The sequence below is a fragment of the Silurus meridionalis genome, chromosome 10, assembly GCF_014805685.1.
Source record: "Silurus meridionalis isolate SWU-2019-XX chromosome 10, ASM1480568v1, whole genome shotgun sequence".
Classification (NCBI taxonomy): Eukaryota; Metazoa; Chordata; class Actinopteri; order Siluriformes; family Siluridae; genus Silurus; species Silurus meridionalis.
This window is the reverse complement of record NC_060893.1, coordinates 23,994,631-24,011,510: the sequence shown is the minus strand read 5'-3', so window position 1 is coordinate 24,011,510 and position 16,880 is coordinate 23,994,631. Positions and strand designations below refer to the sequence as shown.

Below are 16,880 nucleotides of genomic sequence, written 5' to 3'. Positions count from 1 at the left end.
CTGTCTGTCTCACTGTCTGTCTTACTGTCTGTCCCTGTATTTCTGTCTGTCTCACTGTCTGTCCCTGTAATTCTGTCTGTTTTACTGTCTGTCTCACTGTCTGTCTCACTGTCTGTCTCACTGTCTGTTTCACTGACTGTCTGTCTCACTGTCTGTCTGTCTCACTGTCTGTCTCGCTGTCTGTCCCTGTATTTCTGTCTGTCTTACTGTCTGTTTCACTAACTGTCTGTCTCACTGTCTGTCTCACTGTCTGTCTCGCTGTCTGTCTCACTGTCTGTCCCTGTATTTCTGTCTGTCTTACTGTCTGTCCCTGTATTTCTGTCTGTCTCACTGTCTGTCCCTGTATTTCTGTCTGTCTTACTGTCTGTCTCACTGTCTGTCTGTCTGTCTCACTGCCTGTCCTTGTATTTCTGTCCGTTTCACTGTCTGTCTGACTGTCTGTTTTTCTGTCTGTCTCACTGTCTGTCCCTGTATTTCTGTCTGTCTGTCTCACTGAGTGTCGATCTGTCCATCTGTCTGTCTGTCATACTGTCTGTCTGTCACACTGTCTGTCTTACTGATTTTTTGTCTCGTTGTTTGTCTGTCTGTTACTCTGTTTGTCTGACTGTCTCTTTGTTTGTCTGATTTTCTGTCTCCCTGTCTTTCTGTCTTTCTGTCTCTCTCTTTCTCTCTCTCTCTCTCTCTCTCTGTGTGTAGTTCAGTAGAAGAGATGATGATGGAGAGTTTGGATGCGAGGCGAGAGAGGATCAGTGAGTGTCTCTCTCTGAATGTAAGGTAGAGAAGAAGGAAATATTATAAGACTGATCTGTGCGTTAACTAAAGGTTATAAAGGAACAGTTTAGCTGTAGCTAACTGTGTGTGTGTGTGTGTGTGTGTGTGTGTGATAAATTAGGCTTTACATTTCCCAGTTTCTCCTCTATTCCCCCCAAATCCCAAACTGTGATCACCAGTAATGTGGAGAAGAAAGGCTTCAGCTCCCAAACCAAGCGCTTTACACACTATATGGTACACACACACACACACACACACACACACACACACACACACACACACACACAAATTGTTTTACTGCATTTGATTAAATTTTGATTTGAAACCGTTTAATCGGATTTTGTTGTTTGTTTGTTTGTTTGTTTGTAGAATGAGAACCCTGGCCCTGGCTCGTATTTGTCTCACATGTCCGCCGACAGCTGCAGTCCATCCTTCTCTACGAAAGGTACTGGAGGCTTTGCATCAAAGGTGAGACTCAAAATAGACAACAATAAAAATGTACAACAATGAAATTCCTACAACACCGAAAAACACATCGTTTCTGTACAAAAAAGAAATTTAATGTTTTATTACATCATTTATAATTAAAGAAACTGTGTATAATAACAGTGTGTGTGTGTGTGTGTGTGTGTGTGTGTGTATATATATATATATATATATATATATATATATATATATATATATATATATATACAGGTAAACTGTGGCGTCTCATGAAGTCACTCAGTTCCTCACTTCTGGTTGGTTAGATATCGATCCTATCCCCTGATGATGTGTCTGTACATCATGAGATGTTTTTCATACTAATTGGCAAATTCAAGATGGCCGTCACACATATTAGTATCTGGAATGTTCAGTTTCCCTCTAAGGTTTAGTTTGTGTTTCATGTTTAAAGACGACAGGACCCCACACGTTTATCATTTTCTCCTCAGGCACTACGAGTGAGGCCTAAACCCCAGAGAGGATCTCCGGCCCCCAACACCTACAACCTCCAGAGCTCACTTCTCCGCCAGCACGACTTCAACAGGGACGTCTCCAGAACCTTCCACCAGCCCATCGCAGTTCAGACAACAAACACGCAACAAAAATCACCCGCACCAAACCAATACAATGTGAGTGTTACAGAAAAGGATTAAAAATAAAAAGTCATATCTGTTCAGCCAATCAGAAAGACACCTGACCATTAAATTAAAACCATTCAAGGGTTAAAAATAATTCTCAAACTCATGCAGCTTCAAAAGTTAGAAATCCGACTCTGGAGAAAAAGTACATTTTTTAATCATTTAAAATAAATTTTAAAAATTAAATAAAAATTTTATTTTTTTATTAAATTTTTTAAATTGTTTTTAAATAATTTTATTTCACATGGCTATTTATTTAAATATAACTCATTACATTATTAATAAATGGAAATTTAAATGGAATCTGTACTGATTTCTGACCTCGTATACATCAATAAATAAAGGCAAAATAATAAATGAATCCTAGTAAAAATTTCTGCAACTTCTAACAAGTGGTTCTGACTTGATTCAACTGCTTGACTCCACCCCCAACCCCGCCCACTGACACACCACTTCTTTTTTTCGATGTGGTATCAAAAAGTTTGGGGGCTCGCTCTGCTTACAAGAAAGTACTTTATTTATCTACGATTCCACACTGTAGCCTTCAAAAAAGTCAGAATAGCACCGGTTGCACAGCTCCTGATATACACAGGATCATGTCTTCTGGCACATTGACTTATGAAGGTCGGTGCTCCCTGTGACTGTGCGTGCAGCCTTGTGCTGCCATCTGTTGGTGTTTTTCAACAATTTTGGATACCACCTCGTAAATTCTTTATTTTTATTAAATTTTTTTATATCTTCACACACACACACACACACACACACACACACACACACACACACACACACACACACACACACACAATTACCAATAGAACAGAAAAGAGCACAGCCAATCAGAACACAGCAGAATGAAGTCCAGTGTTTTGAGCACAAAGGAGCAGAACAGAGTCGCACTGAATTCAATGGAATGAAATAAAAGGCTAAAAAAGAGTGAAAATAATCTGAACAGAATATGAGATCGTCATACAGAGAACAAAATCACAATCACAATCTTTATTGGCCAAGTTCTCCTGAGCATTCAAGGAATTTGTTTAGAGCAAACCAATAGTGCACAATTAACATACAGGCACTGCACATCACTGCTGGACTGATTACAACTAACACAACATGACCAAGTGACACAATAGAGCACTGATTGTCCATATTACACATGGGTATGAAACTTATAAGAGTAATACAACCACGATTACACAAAGCACAACTACACACAACTAAATAACCAAGAATAGAAGAAATTACACATTGGCCTGTGACAGAAATTGGCATAATAGTCGCAATAAGGAATATAATACAGTTTAATTTAATAGTATAGAGAAAGATCGAATTAAACACTGTAGAAGATAACAACATTATAGAATATTATAGAATACACCGCTGTATAGAATATTGTAGAATATGACAGAACACTACCGAATGAAATTAAATAGAATTGAGCAGAATAGAACACTACATGATGGAACACTATTGATTTGAATGTAATAATAAATTGTAGATTATGACACAACACTGTAAATAGAATAGAATAGAATAGAATAGAATAGAATAGAATAGAATAAATGATATGATAGAAAGGAGAACCCAGCCATTATGGATGCACAAGCCAGTGCATTCTTAGTGCCGGTCCCAAGCCCGGGTAAATGGGGAGGGTTGCGTTAGGAAGGGCATCCAGCGTAAAACACGTGCCAAATCAAATATGCGGATCACAAATGAGAATTTCATACCGGATCGGTCGAGGCCCGGGTTAACAACGACCGCCACAGGTATCGTTAGCCGACAGGGTACCGGTGGAAATTGGGCTACTGTTGGCCGAAGGAGGAGAAGGAGAGGAGGAAGACGTCTACAGAGACGGCAGGGAAAGGAGAAGTGCAGGAGAGTGGAGGTTCGGGTTGGTACTTTAAATGTTGGTACTATGACTGGTAAAGGGAGAGAGGTAGCTGATATGATGGAGAGGAGAAAGGTAGATATGCTGTGTGTTCAGGAGACCAAGTGGAAAGGGAGTAAGGCCAGGAACATTGGAGGTGGATTTAAACTGTTTTATCATGGTGTGGATGGAAAGAGAAATGGTGTAGGGGTGATTCTGAAGGAAGAATACAGTAAGAGTGTAGTGGAGGTGAAGAGAGTTTCTGATAGGGTGATGATCGTGAAGGTGGAAGTTGAAGGATGATGATAAATGTCATCAGTGCCTATGCTCCACAAGTTGGCTGTGAGATGGAGGAGAAGGAAAGATTCTGGAGTGAATTAGATGAAGTGGTAGATGGTGTACCTAGGAAAGAACGGTTAGTGATTGGGGCGGACTTTAATGGGCATGTGGGTGAAGGGAACAGAGGTGATGAGGAGGTGATGGGTAGGTATGGTTTTAAGGAGAGGAATGTGGAAGGGCAGATGGTGGTAGATTTTGCTAAAAGGATGGAAATGGCAGTGGTGAACACTTATTTTAAGAAGAAGGAGGATCATAGGGTGACGATAAGAGTGGAGGAAGGTGCACACAGGTGGACTATGTGCTATGCAGGAGATGCAACCTGAAGGAGATTGGCGACTGTAAGGTGTTGGCAGGGGACAGTGTAGCTAGACAGCATAGGATGGTGGTCTGTAGGATGGTTTTGGAGGCGAGGATGAAGAGGAGGAGAGTGAGGACTGAAAGAAGAATAAGATGGTGGAAACTGAAGGAGGAAGAGTGTAGTGAGGTTCAGGGAAGAGGTCAGAGAGAGGCTCAGTGGTGTTAAGGAGGTGTTGGATGATTGGGCAACTACTGCAGGAGTGATGAGGAGGCAGCTAGAAAAGTACTTGGTGTGACATCTGGAAATAGAAAGGAAGACAAGGAGACGTGGTGGTGGAATGAGGAAGTGCAGGAGAGCATAAGGAGAAAGAGGTTGGCAAAACAGAAGTGGGATAGACAGAGTGATGAGAAAAGTAGGCAGGAGTACAAGGAGATGCGGCAGCAGGTTAAGAGGATGTGGCGAAAGCCAAGGAAAAGGCATATGAGGAGCTGTATGAGAGGTTGGACACTAAGGAAGGAGAAAAGGATTTGTACCGATTGGCCAGGCAGAGGGACCGAGCTGGAAAGGATGTACTGCAAGTTAGAGCAGTAAAGGATGGAGAGGAAATGTGTTGACTAGTGAGGAGAGTGTGTTGAGAAGGTGGAGGAGTATTTTGAGCAGCTGATGAATGAGGAAAATCAGAGAGAGAGAAGGTTGGATGATGTGGAGATGGTGAAGCAGGATGTAGATAAGATTAGTAAGGAGGAAGTGAGAGCAGCGATTAAGAGGATGAAGAGTGGAAAGTCGGTTGGACCAGATGACATACCGGTGGAAGCGTGGAGATGTTTAGGAGAGATGGCAGTGGGGTTTTGACCAGATTGTTTAACAGGATTTTGGAAGGTGAGAAGATGCCTGAGGAATGGAGAAAGAGTGTGCTGGTACCGATCTTTAAGCATAAAGGAGATGTGCAGACCTGCAGTAACTACAGGGGTATTAAGTTGATCAGTCACACCATGAAGTTATGGGAAAGAGTAGTGGAAGCCAGGCTGAGAGAAGAGGTGACCATCTGTGAGCAACAGTATGGTTTCATGCCGAGGAAGAGCACCACAGATGCCATATTTGCTTTGAGAATGTTGATGGAGAAGTATAGAGAAGGACAGAAGGAATTGCATTGTGTATTTGTGGATTTAGAGAAGGCGTCGACAGGGTGCCAAGAGAGGAGTTGTGGTACTGTATGAGGAAGTCAGGTGTGTCGGAGAAGTATGTAAGGGTGGTGCAGGACATGTATGAGGACAGTGTGACGGCAGTGAAGTGTGCAGCAGGTACGACAGACTGGTTTAGAGTGAAGGTTGGACTGCATCAAGGATCGGCCCTGAGCCCTTTCCTGTTTGCAGTGGTGATGGACAGGTTGACGGACGAGGTCAGACAGGAGTCTCCTGGACTATGATGTTTGCAGATGATATTGTGATTTGTTGTGAGAGTAGGGAGCAGGTTGAGAAGAGCCTGGAGAGGTGGAGATATGCACTGGAGAGAAGGGGAATGAAACTCAGTAGGAGTAAGACAGAGTACATGTGTGAATGAGAGGGAGGGCAGTGGAGTGGTGCGGTTGCAGGAGAAGAGCTTCAGAAGGTGGAGGAATTCAGGTACCTGGGTTCAACAGTGCAAAGTAATGGAGAGTGTGTTAGAGAAGTGAAGAAAAGAGTGCAGGCAGGGTGGAGTGGGTGGAGAAGAGTGACAGGAGTGATTTGTGATAGTAGGGTATCTGCAAAATTGAAAGGGAAAGTTTATAGGACTGTGGTGAGACCTGCGATGTTGTATGGTTTAGAGACAGTGGCATTGAGTAAAAGACAGGAGGTGGAGCTGGAGGTAGCAGAGCTAAAGATGTTGAGGTTTTCGTTGGGAGTGACGAGGATGGATAAGATTAGAAATGAGTTTATTAGAGGGACAGCATGTAGGATGTTTTGGTGACAAGGTGAGGGAGGCGAGATTGAGATGGTTTGGACATGTGCAGAGGAGGGACATAAATTATATTGGTAGAAGAATGCTGAGGATGGAGCCACCAGGTAGGAGGAAAAGAGGAAGGCCAAAAAGGAGGTTCATGGATGTGGTGAGGGAAGACATGCAGGTAGTTGGTGTAAAAGAGGCAGATGTAGAGGACAGGGTGGTATGGAGACGGATGATCCGCTGTGGCGACCCCTAATGGGAGCAGCCGAAAGAAGAAGAAGAAGAAGAAGAAGATATGATAGAAAGGAGAAAGGTAGAGATGTTGTGTGTTCAGGAGACCAAGTGGAAAGGGAGTAAGAGCAGGAACATTGGAGGTGTTTAAACTGTTTTATCATGGTGTGGATGGAAAGAGAAATGGTGTAGGGGTGATTCTGAAGGAAGATTACAGTAAGAGTGTAGTGGAGGTAAAGAGAGTTTCTGATAGGGTGATGAACGTGAAGCTGGAAGTTGAAGGGATGATGATAAATGTCATCAGTGTTTATCCTCCACAAGTGGGTTGTAAGATGGAGGAGAAGGATAAATTCTGGAGTGAGTTAGAGGAAGTGGTAGAAGGTGAACCTAGAAATGAAAGATTGGTGATTGGGGCAGACTTTAATAGGCATGTAGGTGAAGGGAACAGAGGTGATGAGGAGGTGATGGTAGGTATGGTTTTAAGGAGAGGAATGTGAAAGGGCAGATGGTGGTAGATTTTGCTAAAAGGATGGAAATGGCAGTGGTGAACACGTATTTTAAGAAGAAGGATGATCATAGGGTGACCTATTAGAATGGAGGAAGGTGCACACAGGTGGACTATGTGCTATGCAGGAGATGCAACCTGAAGGAGATTGGAGACTGTAAGATGTTGGCAGGGGACAGTGTAGCTAGACAGCATCGGATGGACGTCTGTAGGATGGTTTTGGAGGTGAAGAAGAGGAGGAGAGTGAGGACTGAAAGAAGAATAAGATGGTGGAAACTGAAGGAGGAAGAGTGTAGTGTGAGGTTCAGGGAAGAGGTCAGACAGGGGCTCGGTGGTGGTGAAGAGGTGCTGGATGATTGGGAAACTACTGCAGAAGTGATGAGGGAGGCAGCTAGAAAAGTACTTGGTGTGACATCTGGAAATAGAAAGTAAGACAAGGAGACGTGGTGGTGGAATGAGGAAGTGCAGGAGAGCATGAAGGAGAAAGAGGTTGGCAAAACAGAAGTGGGATCGACAGAGTGATGAGAAAAGTAGGCAGGAGTACAAGGAGATGCGGCAGCAGGTAAAGAGGGATGTGGCGAAAGCCAAGAAAAAGGCATATGAGGAGCTGTATGAGAGGTTGGACACTAAGGAAGGAGAAACGGATTTGTACCGATTGGCCAGGCAGAGGGACCGAGCTGGGAAGGATGTACTGCAAGTTAGAGCAATAAAGGATGGAGAGGGAAATGTGTTGACTAGTGAGGAGAGTGTTGAGAAGATGGAGGGAGTATTTTGAGCAGCTGATTAATGAGGAAAATCAGAGAGAGAGAGAGAAGGTTGGAGGATAAGGAGATGGTGAAGCAGGAAGTGAATAGGATTAGTAAGGAGGAAGTGAGAGCAGCGATTAAGAGGATGAAGAGTGGAAAGTCGGTTGGACCAGATGACATACCGGTAGAAGCGTGGAGATGTTTGGGAGAGATGCAGTGGAGTTTTTAACAAGATTGTTTAACAGGATTCTGGGAGGGGAGAGGATGCCTGAGGAATGGAGAAGGAGTGTGCTGGTACCGATCTTTAAGAATAAGGGAGATGTGCAGACCTGCAGTAACTACAGGGGAATTAAGTTGATCAGTCACACCATTAAGTTATGGGAAAGAGTAGTGGAAGCCAGGCTGAGAGAAGAGGTGAACATCTTTGAGCAACAGTATGGTTTCATGCCGAGGAAGAGCACCACAGATGCATTATTTGTTTTGAGGATGTTGATGGAGAAGTATAGAGAAGGTCAGAGGGAGTCCATTGTGTGTTTGTGGATTTAGAGAAAGCGTACGACAGGGTGGAGAGAGGAATTATGGTATTGTATGAAGAAGTCTGGTGTGTCAGAGAAGTATGTGAGGGCAGTGCAGGACATGTATGAGGACAGTGTGACAGCAGTAAAGTGTGCAGTAGGAACGACAGACTGGTTCAGGGTGGAGGTTGGACTACATCAGGGATCGGCTCTGAGCCCTTTCCTGTTTGCATTGGTGATGGACAGGTTGACGGACGAGGTCAGACAGGAGTCTCCGTGGACTATGATGGTTGAAGATGATATTGTTATTTGTGGTGAGAGTAGGGAGCAGGTTGAAAATAGTCTGAAGAGGTGGAGATATGCACTGGAGAGAAGGGGAATGAAAGTTAGCAGGAGTAAGACATACATGTGTGTGAATGAGAGGGAGAACAGTGGAGGGGTACAGTTGCAGGGAGAAGAGGTGGAGAAGGTGGAGGGGTTCAGGTACCTGGGGTCAACAGTGCAGAGTAATGGAGAGTGTGTTAGAGAAGTGAAAAAAGAGTGCAGGTAGGGTGGAGTGGGTGGAGAAGAGTGACAGGAGTGATTTGTGATAGAAGAGTATCTGTGAGAGTGAAAGGGAAAGTTTATAGGACTGTGGTGAGACCTGAGATGTTGTATGGATTAGAGACAGTGGCATTGAGTAAAAGACAGGAGGTGGAGCTGGAGGTAGCAGAGCTGAAGATGTTGAGATGTTCGTTGTGATTGACGACGATGGACAGGATTAGAAATTAGTTTATTAGAGGAACAGCACATGTAGGACGTTTCGGAGACAAGGTGAGGGAGGTAAGATTGTGATGGTTTGGACATGTGCAGAGGGGGGACATGTATATCAGTATATCAGTAGGAGAATGCTGAGGATGGAGCCACCAAGAAGGAGGAAAAGAGGAAGACCAAGGAGGAGCTTTATACATGTGGTGAGGGAAGACATGCAGGTAGTTGGTGATGCAGAGGACAAAGTGGTATGGAGATGGATGATCCGCTGTGGGAATCCATAATGAAGAAAAGCTGAAAGAAGAAGAATAGAATAGAATAGAATAGAATAGAATAAAATAGAACATGACAGTACACTACCATATAGAATATAATAGAATAGTAAATTGTAACTTGCCAATCTGATTCCCTATAATACACTAAAACAAAATATGTGTGTGTGTGTGTGTGTGTGTGTGTGTGTGAGCAGGTGTGTTACAGAGGAGTTGAGGTAAACTGCTTGGTCTCTGCCCAGTCTGCGTTTCTCTCCAAAACCAGACGCAGTGATGTTTATCCTCCTGCACAGAGAGGACCATCTCCATGTGAGTGTCACTCTACCAACACTCAGCACCATGAAACACAGGTGTTCATGTTAATTTATAAAAAAATAAATCTTTGTAAAAGTGCTGTAAGAACACTAAAACACTTCAGCACATGCTGTTAATGGGAAATAACCAGTTTAACTGGTAACAGTAGCTCCTCTTTGTGACTCTGTGCTGTCTGTGATGTCCCCTTAATGCTTTATTACTTATACATAACATACAGTCACCCCCCCACCCCCCCCCCTTCTGCTTATTAAAGGTCATTATAGTGTGAAGGACACAGCGATACACAAAACCCCTAAAGTTCCATCATCCTGCTTCAAGTCCACGTCTGTCAGGATACAGACTCTAATGAAGAGTGAAGGGCCGGGTCCAGGATCCTACAGTCCTTATAAAACTCCAGAACCAGTCAAGAGGGCCATCATACCGTAAGAGTGTCTGACACACATCAGGCCACACCTCCTACCTGAACCTCACATCAAATCTCAAACTGTTTGGTTGTAAGATGTGTACTTTAGCTTTGTGTGTCTGTGTGTTTCAGGAGAAGGCATTATTTAGGACTTTCAGCTCCTCCTGTTCTTCCTCCTAAAGACCCCCCACTGCCCGGACCGGGGCAATACAACATCGTGAACAATATCAGTCCGTCTAAACACTCCATGGTCAGTGCTGTATTCATGTCTAGCACACGTAGAGAGACACTCGACAACCAAGATCATGGAGTCCCAGGACCAGGTAGATGTTGTACCTTAAAATGTCATTAGCACACCTTCACTTATGTGACACAGTTTGTTCGATGTTGCGTCTCATCTTTATGTTTTAGGTTCCTACGAGCCAGACGTGCCTACGAAGCGCTCGTTCTTATACAATCATGCCAACATGTGGATACCAGCATAAAGACAAGCTTTCAGGAGAAAAGACTTTTCTACACTGTAATTCCCTATTTATAGCTTAAAGACTTTAAAAGAAAATGTAAAAACCAGCCTGTTCTCAGAAATTGTGCTGTACAGGGAAATGTTTGTGACTGAGTAATTAACCGAGTCTAATCGAGTAATTAACCTAATAACTTTCTGACTGAGTAACTTACGGAGTACATTTACATTTACAGCATTTGGCAGACACCCTTATCCAGAGCAACTTACAACTGAGCAGGGGAGGGTGAAGGGCCTTGCTCGAGGGCCCAGCAATGGCAGCTTGGTGGTGGTGGGATTTGAACTTGTGACATTCCGATTGAAAGTCCAATGCTGCAACCACTGAGCTCCCACCACTAACCACTGAAGTACCACCTCTAATTGAATAATTAACTGAGTCTAATTGATTAATCCCCAAGTTATGATTGTCCGGTGATTATTTTTTAATCTTATGATGACGATTTTTTAAAAATATTTTTATTTTCACACGCTATTACAATTTTTGCACGATATGTTGGGGGGCTTCCAGGATCGATGCATCTCCCACTGCCACTTACATATATACTGTAAAGCTTATACATTAACGTGGTGTAAATTGCTCTGTTTTTTTATTATGTACTGTACTGTGTTAAATTATTAACAAATTACAGTATACTACTATAGTACATAAACTTTCTTTCGGCTTCTCCCATTAGGGGTGGTCACAGCGGATCATCCGCATGTTTGATTTGACACGTTTTTACGCTGGATGCCCTTCCTAACGCAACTCTACCCATTTATCCGGGCTTGGGACCGGCACTAAGGCTTGTGCAACCCTAATGGCTGGGGTTGGTTCCATACTGATCACCATTCCTTAAGACTCCTGTCTAGGCTAGGACATGTCTTGACTTAAGACATGTCCGTTGTGAAAAGCGCTATAGAAATAAACTTACCATATTTTCAAGTTACAATGGGGGCATTGGAAGGCATCTCCATTGTAAGTCAGGGACTATCTGTAACTTCTGACTGAGTAACTAAACGAATAAGTGTCTGACTGAGTAACTAAATGAATGACTGTCTGACTGAGTAACTAAATGAATAAGTGTCTGACTGAGTAACTAAATGAATAAGTGTCTGACTGAGTAACTAAGCGAATAAGTGTCTGACTGAGTAACTAAATGAATAAGTGTCTGACTGAGTAACTAAATGAATGACTGTCTGACTGAGTAACTAAATGAATAAGTGTCTGACTGAGTAACTAAATGAATGACTGTCTGACTGAGTAACTAAATGAATAAGTGTCTGACTGAGTAACTAAATGAATAAGTGTCTGACTGAGTAACTAAATGAATAAGTGTCTGACTGAGTAACTAAACGAATAAGTGTCTGACTGAGTAACTAAACGAATAAGTGTCTGACTGAGTAACTAAATGAATGACTGTCTGACTGAGTAACTAAACGAATTAGTGTCTGACTGAGTAAATGAATAAGTGTCTGACTGAGTAACTAAATGAATAAGTGTCTGACTGAGTAACTAAACGAATAAGTGTCTGACTGAGTAACTAAACGAATAAGTGTCTGAGTAACTAAATGAATAAGTGTCTGACTGAGTTACTAAATGAATAAGTGTCTGACTGAGTAACTAAATGAATAAGTGTCTGACTGAGTAACTAAGCGAATAAGTGTCTGACTGAGTAACTAAATGAATGACTGTCTGACTGAGTAACTAAATGAATAAGTGTCTGACTGAGTAACTAAATGAATGACTGTCTGACTGAGTAACTAAATGAATGACTGTCTGACTGAGTAACTAAATGAATAAGTGTCTGACTGAGTAACTAAATGAATAAGTGTCTGACTGAGTAACTAAACGAATAAGTGTCTGACTGAGTAACTAAATGAATGACTGTCTGACTGAGTAACTAAATGAATAAGTGTCTGACTGAGTAACTAAATGAATGACTGTCTGACTGAGTAACTAAATGAATGACTGTCTGACTGAGTAACTAAATGAATAAGTGTCTGACTGAGTAACTAAACGAATAAGTGTCTGACTGAGTAACTAAATGAATGACTGTCTGACTGAGTAACTAAATGAATAAGTGTCTGACTGAGTAACTAAATGAATAAGTGTCTGACTGAGTAACTAAATGAATAAGTGTCTGACTGAGTAACTAAATGAATAAGTGTCTGACTGAGTAACTAAACGAATAAGTGTCTGACTGAGTAACTAAATGAATGACTGTCTGACTGAGTAACTAAATGAATAAGTGTCTGACTGAGTAACTAAATGAATAAGTGTCTGACTGAGTAACTAAATGAATAAGTGTCTGACTGAGTAACTAAATGAATAAGTGTCTGACTGAGTAACTAAACGAATAAGTGTCTGACTGAGTAACTAAATGAATGACTGTCTGACTGAGTAACTAAATGAATAAGTGTCTGACTGAGTAACTAAATGAATAAGTGTCTGACTGAGTAACTAAACGAATAAGTGTCTGACTGAGTAACTAAACGAATAAGTGTCTGACTGAGTAACTAAATGAATGACTGTCTGACTGAGTAACTAAATGAATAAGTGTCTGACTGAGTAACTAAACGAATAAGTGTCTGACTGAGTAACTAAACGAATAAGTGTCTGACTGAGTAACTAAATGAATGACTGTCTGACTGAGTAACTAAACGAATGAGTGTCTGACTGAGTTACTAAATGAATAAGTGTCTGACTGAGTAACTAAACGAATAAGTGTCTGACTGAGTAACTAAACGAATAAGTGTCTGACTGAGTAACTAAACGAATAAGTGTCTGACTGAGTAACTAAACGAATAAGTGTCTGACTGAGTAACTAAATGAATGACTGTCTGACTGAGTAACTAAACGAATTAGTGTCTGACTGAGTAAACGAATAAGTGTCTGACTGAGTAACTAAATGAATAAGTGTCTGACTGAGTAACTAAATGAATAAGTGTCTGACTGAGTTACTAAATGAATAAGTGTCTGACTGAGTAACTAAACGAATAAGTGTCTGACTGAGTAACTAAATGAATAAGTGTCTGACTGAGTAACTAAACGAATAAGTGTCTGACTGAGTAACTAAAGAATAAGTGTCTGACTGAGTAACTAAATGAATAAGTGTCTGACTGAGTAACTAAACGAATAAGTGTCTGACTGAGTAACTAAACGCGAATAAGTGTCTGACTGAGTAACTAAATGAATGACTGTCTGACTGAGTAACTAAACGAATTAGTGTCTGACTGAGTAAACGAATAAGTGTCTGACTGAGTAACTAAATGAATAAGTGTCTGACTGAGTAACTAAATGAATAAGTGTCTGACTGAGTTACTAAATGAATAAGTGTCTGACTGAGTAACTAAACGAATAAGTGTCTGACTGAGTAACTAAATGAATAAGTGTCTGACTGAGTAACTAAACGAATAAGTGTCTGACTGAGTAACTAAACGAATAAGTGTCTGACTGAGTTACTAAACGAATAAGTGTCTGACTGAGTAACTAAACGAATAAGTGTCTGACTGAGTTACTAAAGGAATAAGTGTCTGACTGAGTAACTAAATGAATAAGTGTCTGACTGAGTTACTAAATGAATAAGTGTCTGACTGAGTTACTAAATGAATAAGTGTCTGACTGAGTAACTAAATGAATAAGTGTCTGACTGAATAACTAAATGAATAAGTGTCTGACTGAGTAACTAAATGAATAAGTGTCTGACTGAGTAACTAAATGAATAAGTGTCTGACTGAGTAACTAAATGAATAAGTGTCTGAGTAACTAAATGAATAAGTGTCTGACTGAGTAACTAAACGAATAAGTGTCTGACTGAGTAACTAAATGAATAAGTGTCTGACTGAGTAACTAAATGAATAAGTGTCTGAGTAACTAAATGAATAAGTGTCTGACTGAGTAACTAAATGAATAAGTGTCTGACTGAGTAACTAAATGAATAAGTGTCTGAGTAACTAAATGAATAAGTGTCTGACTGAGTAACTAAACGAATAAGTGTCTGACTGAGTAACTAAATGAATAAGTGTCTGAGTACATAGATGAATAACTGTATGCGTAACTAAATGAATAACTGTCTGAGTAACTTACTGGTGGAGTATCTGAACAACCAACCAGGTGAATAACTAATTGAAAATCTAATTGAATATCTGATGGATTGACAGTACCCTACCGAGTGACAGGCTGATTGACTGATAGATTAATTGCCTCAGTGACTGACTCGCTCAAAGATAAATAGACTGACTGACAGATGAATGGTTTGCATTAACTTAACTCTGAATACAGCACAATGTCAGAGATGTGAAACCTTTTGCTTCCAGTTGCTCATTTTCCAATACGTTATCACCCATTGCTGTGGATGCAGAATTACGCCTGTAGCTAAGCATAGACTGACAGCTGAAATCCGGAGAGCATTTAAAATCTGTTCCTGCTTAGCAGCTGATGCTGGATCAGTCAGACCGGGTCATGGTTGGGTACGGCAGACGTCTAATGTGCCGATTCTAGGTCAGTTGTGGAACAGGTGGGGGAATTGGAGCTCACAGCCATGACAACTGTCGAGGGCGTGGGTTAGTGTTTCAATGCGAACAATGTGAACGGACACAAATTGTCACATGACTTTAAATACAAATATATCCAACGCCTCAATGGCGTAATTCTAACGTCTAATGTCGTAGGAGTTGATCTCATGACTTTCTCCATTCTTCTTCCTTTATAGTGATGACTCCCAGTGGTCCTGGAGACTTTTCTCAGAGCTCTTACAACATCAAGACACATTTACACAACACCTATGATCAAAAACATGACCAAGCAGTTGCCAGATAGAGAGCACATACGTCGCGGGTGAGATCTGATTCAGAGTCACAGCAGCTGTTACTTAGAACGCTTTCTACCATAAAACAGATTACCAAACAGACCATTACAGATAATTTACTTGAAATGACCTGCATCACCTTTCATTTATTTTTTTGGGGGAATCCTAACATGCTAATGAAACCTTTGAGCGATGTCCACTATGTGACTGTCGCACCACATCCCCAACGTTCTCCAATGCAAACAAAGCCTATTTCCGTACTTCACAACTTTCAGGACAAAACAGAAACATTCTCAACGCAAGTATGTAATGTCCACATCACTACCATACGTCCTCAGGCACCACAGCAGTGCAGGTTCCTGTCAATAACTTCAGGACCATCTATTTTCATCCAACTGGTGACTACAGAGACAAACTCATCATCTGATAACTCCCTGCCCTCGAGTACTTTTCCTTTTATCATGTTCTGTCCCACCCTAAACTGAACCCTGTGGTATTTTCCACGTAAAAACCCATATGATCTCTAACAACAGATTTTAAAAGGATTAATAATTAGATTTGCATTTATTTATCTGGTCCGGAGCTAATGGCAGGGATTGCTAGGTGAAAAAGAGGTAGGAGGAAATCAGAGAATCCAGAAGAAAGCCATGTTCATATTCACAGCGCTTCACTTTTTCCACATTTTGTTGTTACAGCCATATTCCAGAGTGGATTAAGTTCAATATTTTTCTCAAAATTCTACAAACAATTCCCCATTTGTTGTAAATCTTTACAAATGTATTTAAAATGAAAGAAAATCACATGTACATAAGTTTTCACAGACTTTGCTCAAAACTTTGTTGAAGCATCGTTGGCACCAATTGCAGCCTCAAGTCTTGTTCAGTATGATAGTGCGAGCTTGTTACACCTATCTTTGGACAGTTTCTCCCATTCTTCTTTGCAGAACCTCTTCAGCTCCATCAGGTTGGATGGGGAACATCAGTGCACAGCCATTTTCAGATCTCTCCAGAGATGTTCAATCGGGTTCACTTTCATGGACATTTACAGAGTCCCATAGCCACTCCTTTGTTATCTTTTTTGTGGGTTTAGAGTTGTTGTCCTAATGGAAGATGAACCGTCCCCACAGTCTGGGGTACAGAGCTTTCTGGAGCAGGTTTTCATCAAGGATGTCTCTGTACATTGCTGCATTCATCTTTCCCTCAGTCCTGATGTCACCCAGTTTCTGCTGCTGAAAAACATCCCCACAGTATGATGCTGCCACCACCATGCTTCACTGTATTGATGGTATTGGCCAGGTGAAATCTTTCTGTCCCCTTCCCCAGATCAGTTTCTCAATACAATCCTGTCTCGAAGGTCTACAAACAATTCCTTGGACTTCATGGCTTGCTTTGTGCTCTGGCATGCACTGTTAACTGGGGGACCTATAGACATTAATGTTCAATCAACTGATTTCACCACATGTGTACTCCAATCAAGTTGTAGAAACATCTCAAGGATGATCAGTAAAGACCTGAGCTTAA

At 41.4% G+C, this 16,880-nt stretch overlaps 1 protein-coding gene across 5 annotated transcripts in view; it reads left to right on the top strand.

Annotated features, from left to right (window-relative positions):
• The window catches only part of stpg1 (sperm-tail PG-rich repeat containing 1), a 17,934-nt gene extending 1,054 nt beyond the window's left edge, over positions 1 to 16,880 (top strand). For 2 of the 5 annotated variants that reach the window (XM_046860079.1, XM_046860078.1), the window contains exons 3-10: positions 697 to 749; positions 893 to 1,005; positions 1,141 to 1,239; positions 1,704 to 1,883; positions 9,533 to 9,644; positions 9,904 to 10,072; positions 10,186 to 10,376; positions 10,465 to 10,691. In XM_046860079.1, the coding sequence (XP_046716035.1) occupies positions 710 to 749; positions 893 to 1,005; positions 1,141 to 1,239; positions 1,704 to 1,883; positions 9,533 to 9,644; positions 9,904 to 10,072; positions 10,186 to 10,376; positions 10,465 to 10,538 (978 nt within the window). In that variant the 5' untranslated portion in view covers positions 697 to 709 and the 3' untranslated portion in view covers positions 10,539 to 10,691. Of the gene's footprint in view, positions 1 to 696; positions 775 to 892; positions 1,006 to 1,140; positions 1,240 to 1,703; positions 1,884 to 9,532; positions 9,645 to 9,903; positions 10,073 to 10,185; positions 10,377 to 10,464; positions 10,692 to 15,264 lie in introns of those variants that run through there. The other 3 variants (XM_046860081.1, XM_046860083.1, XM_046860082.1) reach the window with 3 other exon arrangements.